Raw genomic sequence first — 13,533 nt, 5'->3', positions numbered from 1 at the left:
CACATTTATATATTTTGCGTACATGATACAAGAAATAAAATTGAATGATCCCATCATTACATGTAGAGCAAAAAACTTAATTACAATATGCAATATAATGTGAAGGAAACTCACTCTGAAGCTAAGAGCGCTTGCCATGCACGAAAAAATCTACAATGACATATAATACATTAACTGAGAAGAAAATATGCTATAAGATAAAACAAGAAACACAAATACTTACAGTCCATCCATAGCAAGATGAACAAAATATATTAAATCATCTAATCATAGTTCATGTTTTCCAGATTGTTACCTTGAATCTTCAACAGCAATGTCACTTTCTTCATCCTCAGATTCAGATACTTCAAGATTTTCTAACATATCCTCCTCCTCAGTTTTATCACTTCACATTTATATATTTTGCGTACATGATACAAGAAATAAAACTAAATGATCCCATCATTACATGTAGAGCAAAAAAACTTAATTACAATATGCAATATAATGTGAAGGAAACTCACTCTGAAGCTAAGAGCGCTTGCCATGCACGAAAAAATCTACAATGACATATAATACATTAACTGAGAAGAAAATATGCTATAAGATAAAACAAGAAACACAAATACTTACACTCCATCCATAGCAAGATGAACAAAATATATTAAATCATCTAATCACAGTTCTTGTTTTCCAGATTGTTACCTTGAATCTTCAACAACAATGTCACTTTCTTCATCCTCAGATTCAGATACTTCAAGATTTTCTAACATATCCTCCTCCTTAGTTTTATCACTTCACATTTATATATTTTGCGTACATGATACAAGAAATAAAATTAAATGATCCCATCATTACATGTAGAGCAAAAAACTTAATTACAATATGCAATATAATGTGAAGGAAACTCACTCTGAAGCTAAGAGCGCTTGCCATGCACGAAAAAATCTACAATGACATATAATACATTAACTGAGAAGAAAATATGCTATAAGATAAAACAAGAAACACAAATACTTACAGTCCATCCATAGCAAGATGAACAAAATATATTAAATCATCTAATCACAGTTCTTGTTTTCCAGATTGTTACCTTGAATCTTCAACAGCAATGTCACTTTCTTCATTCTCAGATTCAGATACTTCAAGATTTTCTAACATATCCTCCTCCTCAGTTTTATCACTTCACATTTATATATTTTGCGTACATGATACAAGAAATAAAATTGAATGATCCCATCATTACATGTAGAGCAAAAAACTTAATTACAATATGCAATATAATGTGAAGGAAACTCACTCTGAAGCTAAGAGCGCTTGCCATGCACGAAATATCTACAATGACATATAATACATTAACTGAGAAGAAAATATGCTATAAGATAAAACAAGAAACACAAATACTTACAGTCCATCCATAGCAAGATGAACAAAATATATTAAATCATCTAATCACAGTTCATGTTTTCCAGATTGTTTCCTTGAATCTTCAACAGCAATGTCACTTTCTTCATCCTCAGATTCAGATACTTCAAGATTTTCTAACATATCCTCCTCCCCAGTTTTATCACTTCACATTTATATATTTTGCGTACATGATACAAGAAATAAAACTAAATGATCCCATCATTACATGTAGAGCAAAAAAACTTAATTACAATATGCAATATAATGTGAAGGAAACTCACTCTGAAGCTAAGAGCGCTTGCCATGCACGAAAAAATCTACAATGACATATAATACATTAACTGAGAAGAAAATATGCTATAAGATAAAACAAGAAACACAAATACTTACACTCCATCCATAGCAAGATGAACAAAATATATTAAATCATCTAATCACAGTTCTTGTTTTCCAGATTGTTACCTTGAATCTTCAACAACAATGTCACTTTCTTCATCCTCAGATTCAGATACTTCAAGATTTTCTAACATATCCTCCTCCTTAGTTTTATCACTTCACATTTATATATTTTGCGTACATGATACAAGAAATAAAATTAAATGATCGCATCATTACATGTAGAGCAAAAAACTTAATTACAATATGCAATATAATGTGAAGGAAACTCACTCTGAAGCTAAGAGCGCTTGCCATGCACGAAAAAATCTACAATGACATATAATACATTAACTGAGAAGAAAATATGCTATAAGATAAAACAAGAAACACAAATACTTCCAGTCCATCCATAGCAAGATGAACAAAATATATTAAATCATCTAATCACAGTTCTTGTTTTCCAGATTGTTACCTTGAATCTTCAACAACAATGTCACTTTCTTCATCCTCAGATTCAGATACTTCAAGATTTTCTAACATATCCTCCTCCTCAGTTTTATCACTTCACATTTATATATTTTGCGTACATGATACAAGAAATATGCTATAAGATAAAACAAGAAACACAAATACTTACAGTCCATCCATGTTTGTTTCATTAACAACCTGTCGAACTAGTAATTCCAAATATTCATCAAGACGGCAGGCTAGCATTAAATGTATTAAGATCAGATCCTGGACATCTTGACCATGAATTTTCTTCACAAGAACAAAACAAAATTCAGAACATGCCGAAATATCACAAATCATTTCGATGCAACAACTGAGCAAAACTAGCTAAACAGAATGTATGTTGAGGCCTTGAGAACAGAATAAACTAATAGAATTATTAAAAATACCTTTGTCAGTCTTAGAATATGCGAAGAGAAATGTCTACTAAACTGTAGCAGATGCCAGTATGAATCACTGTATACATTGACAATGGCACCATTCCTCGAAAAGCAGAAGACATCCTCAAACAGAAATACTTTAAAGACCTTGAGTGTCCAACCTTCAACAACGTTCTGCGGCTCAAAGTTCAATGGTTGATATTCTCTATCGTTGGTTGCCTTTAGTCCATCACAAATGCTATATAGCAGGCAAAGAAACTGGTATATGCTAACAGGCGGCATGAATGCAAAGTGTGCAGACATGTACTTCAGAAATCCGTGAAATGCCTCTGGGTCCTTAGACCGATCTAGTATCACCATGGTGTCAGTTTGAAGAATTTCCCAATATGGTGGACTATTGGAGGAGGATAGTTCAACTACAACATAGTAAGGATTCAGGAGTTCAATGTGCTTTTTAAAATCTTCAGCCATCCCATCGACATCCACAACATACAATGCTTGTGTGTCAATACGAAACAATACATCTTTGATTCGCATGTCAGATAATATTTCCATTCACCTCTCCAACAGAGTTTTAACTTGTGCATCTGAAGGATGTAGTTCATTAACCCACGAGCAGCTTTTCTACCAGCATACGTCATCAAGTACAATCTTCCTTTCCAACGAGGTGAAAAAAGTCGACGAAACTTCTTTGGAAGTTTAAAAGGCCTTATCAACTTGTTTAGCCTAGCATATTTCTTAAAAGACATGTTACTGCATTTGAGAAAAGAAAGACAATTGTCAATTTTTGTTGGTTACTTGGTTGCAAGAATCTTTTAATATCAGACAAATAGGGTTCTCTTATTTGGGGCATTATTAAAAACTGACCTTGTTGGTGAGGGCAGACCCACAATCATCACAGATATACCCTCACGTATCTCTTGCTCAGATTTTCCGATATCATGTTCGATGAGGTATTGAGTAGCAGCACGTGATATATCAGCTTTAACCCTGAAATAAGATATAAATAGCGTTAGAACAGAGACAATCAGTACTGATGAGGTGCTAGTCCAAAGATAGTAAAATGGGGTAATTTAAGGTAGGTGCGTACTATTAACTACAAACAATTGACATTTACTAAGCAGCTTAGGGAGGTTTAGTGGAGAAAATAACTTAGCAATGCTTCGGTACACCCCCCCCTCACAAAACGTATAAAGGATAGTATGGACTTTTCACAAATTGTACTCACTTTTCTACGTATACGATGTAGGTTCCTATAATACCCGGCGAACAGCCCTCCCACATGGGCTCAGCCCATTTAGCTTTTTTAGTTTTAATCATCAAAAAATGGATGTCGTCAGCTGGATTCAAACTACAGCACTCACGCACAACGTGTAACTGCACAAACCATCTGGGCTAGCACATCTGATATGCTTACTAACCTTGTTTTCTTCTTCTTGTTCGAGAGACACAACACCAAGAAAAAAAAACACAGCACCTTCACTCTTTGGTTTATGTTTTTTTGCACGGTTTTTGTTACGGTTTCTAGTTTTCCTGTTTTTCCATAAAAGACTAATATTTATTTTTTAAAATTGTGCATAAATTTCAAAAAAATGTTCATGCCTTTCAAACTTGCTCAGAATGTCAAAACACAAACAGTTTTTTTATAAAATAACAAAAATTTAAACATGTAATTTTTTTAAAAAAACAGTAACGAATTTGGAATTCCAGAAGAATATGAAAAAAATTGAATTCCGAAAAATTTTAATTTATGAGAAATAGAAACAATAAACAGAATAAACAAAAAGTAAAAGAAGACAAAAAATGAACAAGAGAGAATATAAAAAGAGAAAAAGAAAAAACTCGGTTCACAACCTTCGAGAATGTCCCAAAGCCGGAAAAAATGGCTGGGAAGCCAAGGTTCCCAAAACCGAGAAAACCTTTTGGCAAATTTCCTTAGTGAACTTTTTTTTGAAAATTTTCAGATCCATGAATATTTTGTAAAAAAATTGATGAACTTTTTTCAAATCTGTGAGCTCTTGGACCGGGCCCACACGCGCCCGACGAGAGCAATGTCGTCGCCTAGTTAGGCCAAGGCATAAGCGTTCTATTTTCTTTTCTATCTTTTTCATTTCATTTCTTATTTTACTAATTCACTTTTCTCTTTTTTAATACCAAAATACATGTTTTAACTAACTTTTTAAACTAATGGTTCCAAATTATTTTTTCTATTTTTTATTAAATGCTTTTAAAAAATACTTACGGTTTTCAATTTTATCCCTTTGTATTTATTAGTTGGGGTCATTTCAAGGATGTCCAAAAAACACCATGTTTAACGGAGATTATTCGGTAAGGTCAGAATGGTTCTTCTGAGAGCACATTATTTTTCAATATCTTTGAAATGGCCCCAATTTCCCCAGCAAAAAAGAAGAAGTAATGGACCTAATTTTTCCCATGGCCTTTTATGAGCAATTCAGGGCACCATGCCAAGTTGATTTGGTTTTTGACAAGTTTTGCATTTTCTGGAGTTTTCTTAGTAAAAGACCGATAAAATGGTAGAACATGTCGCAACTTACATATGGTGTCGAAAATTGTTAAACCTAGCATGGTTGCCTACCATGGGCATGCCCATCCGGGTGCACCCTCCATTGAACATGGTCTAGTTTTGAAAAAAATTAAATGACCCAAACTTTTGCAGGCAGGGGGCATGCCCGTGGTAAGGATCCATGCCAGGTTTGAACGATTTCCCACAAAATATGCAAGTTGCGACACGTCCTATCATTTAGCTGCCTTTTTTAACCGAGAGAAGTCCAGAAAAGATCAAATTTGTCAAAAACCAAAACAACTTGGCATGGTGCGTTTAATCGATCATATAAGATCATGGAAAGATTTAGGGTGAGTTAATGGATGCCGCAAAAACATGCCCTCAAATGGACCCTTCTCGCTTACCTGAACACCCTCTGTTGAACATGATATATTTTTGGACATGCATGAAATGACCCCAACCTTTTCCAGTAGGCGGGCACGCCCATGGTAGGCATCCATGTCAGGTTTGAATGAATTTCCCACAATATATGCATGTTGTATCACGTCCGGCCATTTATAAGCCAGTTTTCACCGAGAAAACTCTAAAAAATGCAAGAATTATCGAAAACTTAAACAGCTTGACATGGTGCCTTGATTTAATCATAGAAGGAGGTGGGAAAAATTAGGCCATTTGAAGGATGTTGAGAAACAATGTACCCTCAGTAGAGTCTTCTAGCCAACCCGAACATCCTCTATTAAATATGGTCTACTTTTGGACATTCTAAAATGACCCCAACCTTTTCAACCTGGTGGGCATGACCATGGTAGTCATCCATGCCAGGTTTGAACGATTTCTGACACAGTATGCAAGTTGTGACACGTCCACCCATTTATCGGGCGTTTTTGACCGAGAAAACTCTGAAAAATGCAAAACTTGCGGAAAAGAAAAACAACTTGGCATGGTGCCTTGAATTAGTCATAAAAGGCATCAAAAAAAATATGGGCCATTTCAAGCATGTCGGGTAACGACGTGCTCTTATATGGAGCCATTTCGCCTACTCGAACACCTCTGTTGATCATGGTCTAAGTTTTTCTTTTTCCATCTTTTGTAGTGCATCAAATATAACACTGAAAAAAAGACTCTGGTTTTCCTTTTCAACCGGGCTGATTTTTTCTTCGGTTTTTACATGGGTTTTTATATTATTTTTGTTTTTCTTTTCTTTTATTGATTTTGAAAAAAGTTCATCAAAAAATCAAAATAAGTTTATCGATTTTGAAGGAAAGTTCATTGATTTGGGAAAAAAAATTCACAAATTTGAAAAAAAACATTGATTTAGAAACAAAGTTCGTCAATTTTATAAAAAAGTTCAACAATTTTCAAAAACAAATTGCCAATTTGCGAAATAGTTCATGAATTTGAGAAGAGAACTGATCAATTTTGGGGAAAAAAGTTCACTGATTTGGAAGAAAAATTCAAGAATTTGAAATTTTGTCGTCATTTTCGAAAAAAGAAATCACTAATTATAAAAACTTCACGCATTTAAGAAACAAAAAACAAAAAGAAAATACCAAACAGAAAATGTTCCGCTTTTCCAGTGTCCTATTTTAAGTATTAAAAAATATAAACAACACGTGACCTCCCGTTGCCGAGTTGGTTAGTGCTGGTGTGCTAATTCCTGGAGGGCCTAGGTTCGAATCCTGCAGAACGCATGATTTTTATGAAGAGGTATGGGCTAATCTGAGCCGTTCTTGTGTTTAGGGGGGTGTACCGAAGCAGAAGTGAACTTATAATTGATGCAGGGACCAGGCTAAACAAACTTGAAACTACTAGATAAGAATGACAGTAGGTTGTTTAGTAGGATATAACTAGAATGAGATACAAATGTTAAATATGACAAGAATTGTATCAACAAGTGCGCAAAACATATAGCATTAGGATGAATCTATGTAACTTTGAACATACTTACATACCTGTCACTGTCATGATAATGATCAATAATATATGCAGCAAGTTCTGCAGAATATTCTTCAATATGCGGAAAAATAATGTGCATATGCAGATTGTTCATATATTTAATCGCTTCAATTATGCCTTTATAGAATTTTTTGGGTTCGTTGTTCCTAAACCTGCGTAAACATATGAAACATAGCACTTGTGTTCAACACAAGACGAAAAAGTCTGATCAACACCACCATGGCCAACATGGCCACTGCTGCATTACTCATGATATAAAAACATGTCTCAAACTTCAGGAAGGAGCAAACAAATAACATATAATACATATAATACAAGTACATCAGGAAAAATAACACTATTCACTACACTTCATAGCACCCAAAAGTCACCCGTCCAGATTACCATACAAGATAAAAATGAAATACCACTTGCGCAAATGCATTACCATCTTTATTCTTAATTCCATAAACTGAAACTTAGAGATAGTTAGATGTTACAAACACTGATAAAGCGGGATGAATGAGGAAATATCAGCAACACATTGGACATAAAAAAATCAACATGACATGGATCCAAGTACTGACAAAAATATAGCATGGATTCCGGAAACTAGTAAAATGTTATAGACTTGGATCCTGGTGACAAACAAGACAGTGATATGATATGCAACCCAATAGTGACAAAAATTTAACGAAAGATAATTTGATTAAGCGCAACTGGACAGGATCTACTAGGTGTAGTTTCTGTGATCGGGATGAAACTATCAAGCATCTTTTCTTTGATTGCCCGATGGCGAGGGTGTTGTGGCGCTCGGTGCAAATTGCCTTTAACATTACTCCTCCGAATTCGGTCAGGTCATTGTTTGGAACGTGGCTGGTTGTATAGAGGCCGAAACAGCTAGAAAAATTCGAATGGGAGCATGTGCGTTGTTATGGGCAATTTGGAACTGCAGAAATGACTTGGCTTTTAACAGAACAACAACTATCCATTTTTTGCAGGTTCTATTCCGGGCTACTGCGCTAATCCGCACGTGGTCATTACTCACTCCGACGGAGGCCAGGGCGCGTTTGGTTACTGGATCTGTCCGGTGGGAGATGGTAGCGCGGGATATCTTCAACCGGTTTGGATGTCGGTCATGTAATAGGATAGGCGCTTAGTTTACCTATCTCTCTTTACTATGCCAGCCGGTTGTGGCTTTTGGGCCTTGTTTTAGTTTGCTTGCTCTTTATGAGCCAGTATCCTTTGCTACAGCACTTTGCAAGACATTGTTGAACTACTTTATTTTTTATAAATGTGGCCGTATGCATCTTTCTGATGCAGAGGCCAGGGAACCCCCCCCCCCCCTTTCGAAAAAAATAGTGACAAAAACAAAACATGGATTACAATGGTTAAGTACTAAAAAAGGTAAAGATAGGACAAAACAACAACCATGTTGAAATCATTTGAAGTGGCAGTCCGGTACACAAGCAGATTTATTTCCAATCATATATGTGCATTAACATAGGAACTGAAACCAAAATAAAACAACAGACCTTCTCTTCACCAAACAAGAACCAACAACCAACATAAAATAAACACTTGTTCTAACAGCAGACAAGTCAGAAGGAAAATGAATAAGCAGTACCTCTCGAGGAATTCAAGAACCAAATAATACAGATTGCCAATGGTGTCGTCTTTAGGATGTTTTAACGATTGGCTACTTTGAACCCTGGAAGTTTCCGCTCCAAAGTTAGAAATTGACATCATAATAATTTCTTAGCAATAACAGACTCAATGTTATTAACCGATAATATAACCTGTTATCTCTTGGATCCTCTGCAGTGCCTTCTAAAGGTTGGTCATCACGTTGGCCAGTAGAAGTAGAACTATGATTTCTGGTAGGATGCGAAGAAATATCTAGCTCTCCCTGTTTGTCGTTATCTCTTGTATCCTCTCCAGTGCCTTCTAAAGATTGGTCAACACATTGACCAACAGAAGTAGAACTATGATTTCCGGTAGAACTATGATTTCCCTGTTTGTTTTGGTCGTTGGCCTTTTTCTTTCCCCTACTGGACATTTCACTTCTAAGTTACAAAATGATAATAAACTATAATTTTTATCTCAGTAATGCATTAATGGTGCTAGTGATACCTTTTCTCCGCTTTCTCCACAGCAATAAGATCTTCCCCAACTTTATTTGCTAGTGCATCCTTGTGTTGTAACCATTTGTTCACCTGTTATTTATATAATGTAAGCTTGTGTATGTCCAATGTTGAAACCATATTGTGACAATTCATCATCTCTTGCATAATAAAGTACAAACCTACCAATGCTTTCTCAAGCAAGTAGCTGTAACACGCAAGCAATGAGTTCATGGTCATGATGCCACTCCGACTGCCGTCCCATATTCTTCCCTCTTCACAATTACGAATATCAGAGCATAACAAAGTTTTCTCGCTAGCTTCATCAAGAACAGCAAACAGAACTGCTGACATTATCTTTTCTCCTTCCATTAAACGACTCCTAATGCCCTATAAGAACACAAAAAAAGGAATAAAAACTATTTACTGATTTCATACTTACAGAACATGGTATAGAAGTCATGCAAAATAGCATACCAACAACGTCATAGCAACACTGTCACTTTCAGAAGATCGCTGTTCTAATATTCGCACAATGAGTTTTCCCTCAAGATTCTGAAAATATATTTCAATTTCAGATAACTTTCTTACAAAATGGCGTGTAGTTACTGGTCATGTTGAGTAAAATACCTTAAATTTCATATCCTTTAAAGACAATATCTCCCCAGACTCTTCAGATGAGAGCTGAACAGCATAAGGAAGAAAAGAGTTATTATATCTAAACCTAATTTACAATGCGTGAGCAAACTATGAAAACAAGCATAAATAATTTGTTCAAAATAACTTACACTATCCCAACAATTACTAAATTCAGTTCTGTGTTGCAAAATGTCCTGCAGAACATTGGCAAATAGGGGTTAACTGTGCGGAGTTTGACACACAAGTAAATATATAAAAACAATAAATAGATGGGAAAGAAAAGGAAAAAAAGACAGACCAATTCTTTGCTGCCAGAACTTGTATGATGAACATAATTATGCCGTCGAAGATTAAATGGTGAGTTAAATGCCAATAGACAATCTGGACTGATGCATTTATGTTCGCCTGACTTCTGCAGGATTAATAAAGAAAATAGTGAAAATCTTTACGAGCACAAACAAAGAGTTAATCCACTAAATATCTAGATACAAGCCTGCTGGTTGGTAGCATTTGTGTCCTAACACAATATAATATTGTGTAGCCGAGCCAACAAAAAATCCAGTGACAAGCACTACTAGTAATAGAGCATACTCAACTAGTCACTACTATTACTACACCTAATCAATAGTGGCAGTTTGTTCTTACACAATATAGTGAAAAACGTATGGTGTAGAAAATCAATACGAGCACTCGGAACCAACAAAGATTTGTATTAGCTTCTTCCAGATAATTATTATCAGCTAGCATTATATCTCATTTATGATGCACTTACAGGGTAGGGAACACTGGCCAAAGTTGCTCCGGCACCATCCACCTAAAAAATGAACGAATGTGAAGTATAATCATATACTCAAAGAAAAACAATCAAGCGACAAGTAATTCACTAGTCACTAAAATTAGTACACCTAATCAATATGAACGGTGGTAGTGATATAAGAGATGTGACGATGATATTACAATGTCTAAACTTCTCCATATTTTGCCAGCATCAAATGAACTCAAACTTGGATCCAAAACAAAGATGCGGTTATTGCACTGCATGAAAGAAGGATAGGACATAACATATCAGGAAGGTTATTAAGTAAAATCTGAGACAATAACCTAACAAAGTATGATATCTTGATAGCAGTATGGAACTGTTTGTTCCAGAATATAACATGGATCTTTGTTTCAGACAATTCCTCTTGTAAACTTTGCAAACTGACAGGTTGAAAAAAACAACAAATTAAGTTTACTGGAGTGAGAAAAACATGTGTAAAGTGTAAACATAGTGTAGATATCTCGTACCCATGAGGTGTTAGTTCAGTATCATGATCTTTTAGGAACTTATCAAGTAACTCTCCTGCAAATGAATTACCTTTGTCACAATCTAAGGGATCAACACATAGAAAGAATTTTGAATAATGAATAAACAAAGTTCTCAGTTCTCACTATGATCTTCTGCCTTCAAATGAGAAGGTGGGCTCTCAGTTGTACAATCATAATACCCTTGTCCAATTGCATTGCAAAGATTGAGATCCTAAACATTTAAACAAACATAAATAGTAAATCATAGGCTAAAAGTATTTGTTAGTAACAAAATAACAAGAAATGTAACATTATTCCTGTGTCAAAGTCTAAAGTGGTAATGAGTATACAAATTATTTATCTGGCTTCAGAAGTAGAGCATGTTGGAAGTTCTTTCTTCCTCGCGTACACAGTTATGTGGCTAGAAGGTTTAGTGTGTGCAGCTACAACAGCTTGTAATGTTTACTCACAAAGTACTTAACTCCTAAGCAAGTGACATGTGTAAAAAAGGCGCAACGCGCTTAACTCCAAAGAAAGGTTTACTCACAAAGTACTTAAACAAATACCCACCTAAGGACATGTGCCAAAAAAGGTGAAATGAGAAATATCATACAGCAACACCGATATAAAATCATAGAAGGAAGGCTGAATCTAATTCCAAAGACTAGAAAAGGTCAAGAAACAGTAGCTAGAACAACGACTCATGCCATATTGGATTAAGTGCATACCTCCGGGTCAGCGATGAAACCATGGTATAAATCAAAGCCAAAGTTCTCAAAAATCTTATAGTCTTTCATGATTTTTATGTTACGGATGCTGCAATATTACCACACAAGAGGTTATCAGAATATAAACCGCGTTAAGTAAGAAACTACAGATAAGCAAACTAACCTTTTGAAGTTCAGTTTAACATCGACAGGTTGATGAAGGCATCCTACTGCTACAACCCATTCTTCTGGCCTCATGGTATAGGATGTAGTCTGTAAATTAAAACAGCTCATTAACAAATTAACATCATATACCCAAGACAATGTACAGTAGTAGAAACGATTCGATTAAACCTTGGAGGCCCCAAAAACAACTTGATGAAGATGGCCAAGATTTAGACTCAAGTTACAATCGAGTATTTTACTCAGGTCCACATCGCCTCTTAGAAGTATGGCATTGCCTGCAAAAACACAAGATTGACTAAAAGTAGCCCTTCAACAGGAGCTAAATTTGCATCACAATTGAGACACACTTACATAGTGCTACCAGCGCGGATGAGCCAGTCATATTAGGACAAATAATGAACCTCCGACAGCCTTTAAAATCCACAGATTTTGCGACATAGTCATTCCCTTGTGTCCATGAGCTGTCCAAAACCTTTGTGAAAAAGTGAATCCGTAGTCAATTTAATTCGCCCATGCAAGCATCACATGACATTAATGACTTAAAAAATGAGGAAATATATGATTGTCAAATAGGTTTCTAGAAAGGGCATTCAAACAGTAAGAACTGTAACTAGGGAAAGAAAACAAAGTCAAAATAAATAGCACAACATACATCATTGAAATGCTTCCATACAATAGGCTTGTCAACCTGATCTGCATTATTTTGTAACAGAAGCAAAGTTCCATGTAGCTGCATAAGGCCTTGTACAATGGAAGGTGCTTAGAGACATGCTTAGAAAAATAAACCGGATTTTTCTGAAGCACCGGTGCCTATTTCTACAGGAGAGACGCTTAGTTAAGCGTCTATCCTGTACAAATAAGCACCGGTGCTTAAGGAAAATCTGGTTTATTTTTATAAGCACCTCACCTAAGCACCTCCCATTGTATAAGGCCTAAGAAAGCATGGAAGTTATTAAACATACAGATTTATTGAAGTACATGTGAAGAAAGTAACATAATAAAAAAACCACCTGCGACACCACGTGAAACTGATTATTCCAGAACAGAGCACATACAGTTGTATTATTATCTATCATCTGTTGTTTTATAGACTGGATACTGCCATCTCAAAACAACAGCCACATATTAATCAGTAACATGAATAGAGACATATTAACATAAACAAAGCAACAATTCATACCCACGTATTCAAAAAAAAGTTTCGCCAATTGTAATATTATTCACGAATGAAAAATATGTTTAAGCATTCTCACGTATTACTTGAACATATTGCAATGGCAGCATGCTCACGTCATTCGAGAAGACGGAGCAATTGTATAATACATAATGTATAATAAGTATTAAAAAATTGTTGAATAATAATTTAAAAATGTTGAACAAGTATTTGTAAAATGTTGAACACGTATTTAAAATGTTGAAAAAGAATTTTAAAAATGCTGAACAAGTATTTTAAAAAAATTATGTATAAAAATGTTGAA

The 13,533-nt window shown here is 35.2% G+C and overlaps 2 protein-coding genes across 2 annotated transcripts; both read right to left on the bottom strand.

Annotated features, from left to right (window-relative positions):
- Nucleotides 1–8,598: 8,598 nt before the first annotated feature.
- LOC123114573 (uncharacterized) lies at nt 8,599–9,725 on the bottom strand. Its single transcript, XM_044536076.1, has 6 exons — nt 9,714–9,725; nt 9,423–9,626; nt 9,247–9,329; nt 8,913–9,161; nt 8,741–8,824; nt 8,599–8,623 (listed from the first exon to the last, which is right to left on the bottom strand). Exons 1-6 carry the CDS (start codon nt 9,723–9,725, stop codon nt 8,599–8,601), a joined length of 657 nt encoding a protein of 218 aa, XP_044392011.1.
- Nucleotides 9,726–12,217: 2,492 nt separating this feature from the next.
- On the bottom strand, nt 12,218–13,350 carry LOC123114572 (uncharacterized). The gene is made up of 5 exons (XM_044536074.1): nt 13,346–13,350; nt 13,066–13,153; nt 12,708–12,785; nt 12,407–12,527; nt 12,218–12,330 (listed from the first exon to the last, which is right to left on the bottom strand). The coding sequence occupies exons 1-5, from the start codon at nt 13,348–13,350 to the stop codon at nt 12,218–12,220; spliced, it is 405 nt and encodes a 134-aa protein (XP_044392009.1).
- Between the last annotated feature and the right edge of the window lie 183 nt (nt 13,351–13,533).

This window comes from Triticum aestivum, chromosome 5B (genome assembly GCF_018294505.1).
Source record: "Triticum aestivum cultivar Chinese Spring chromosome 5B, IWGSC CS RefSeq v2.1, whole genome shotgun sequence".
Taxonomy (NCBI): domain Eukaryota; kingdom Viridiplantae; phylum Streptophyta; class Magnoliopsida; order Poales; family Poaceae; genus Triticum; species Triticum aestivum.
The sequence above is the reverse complement of the archived record's forward strand: the minus strand, read 5'-3'. Positions and strand labels throughout refer to the sequence as shown.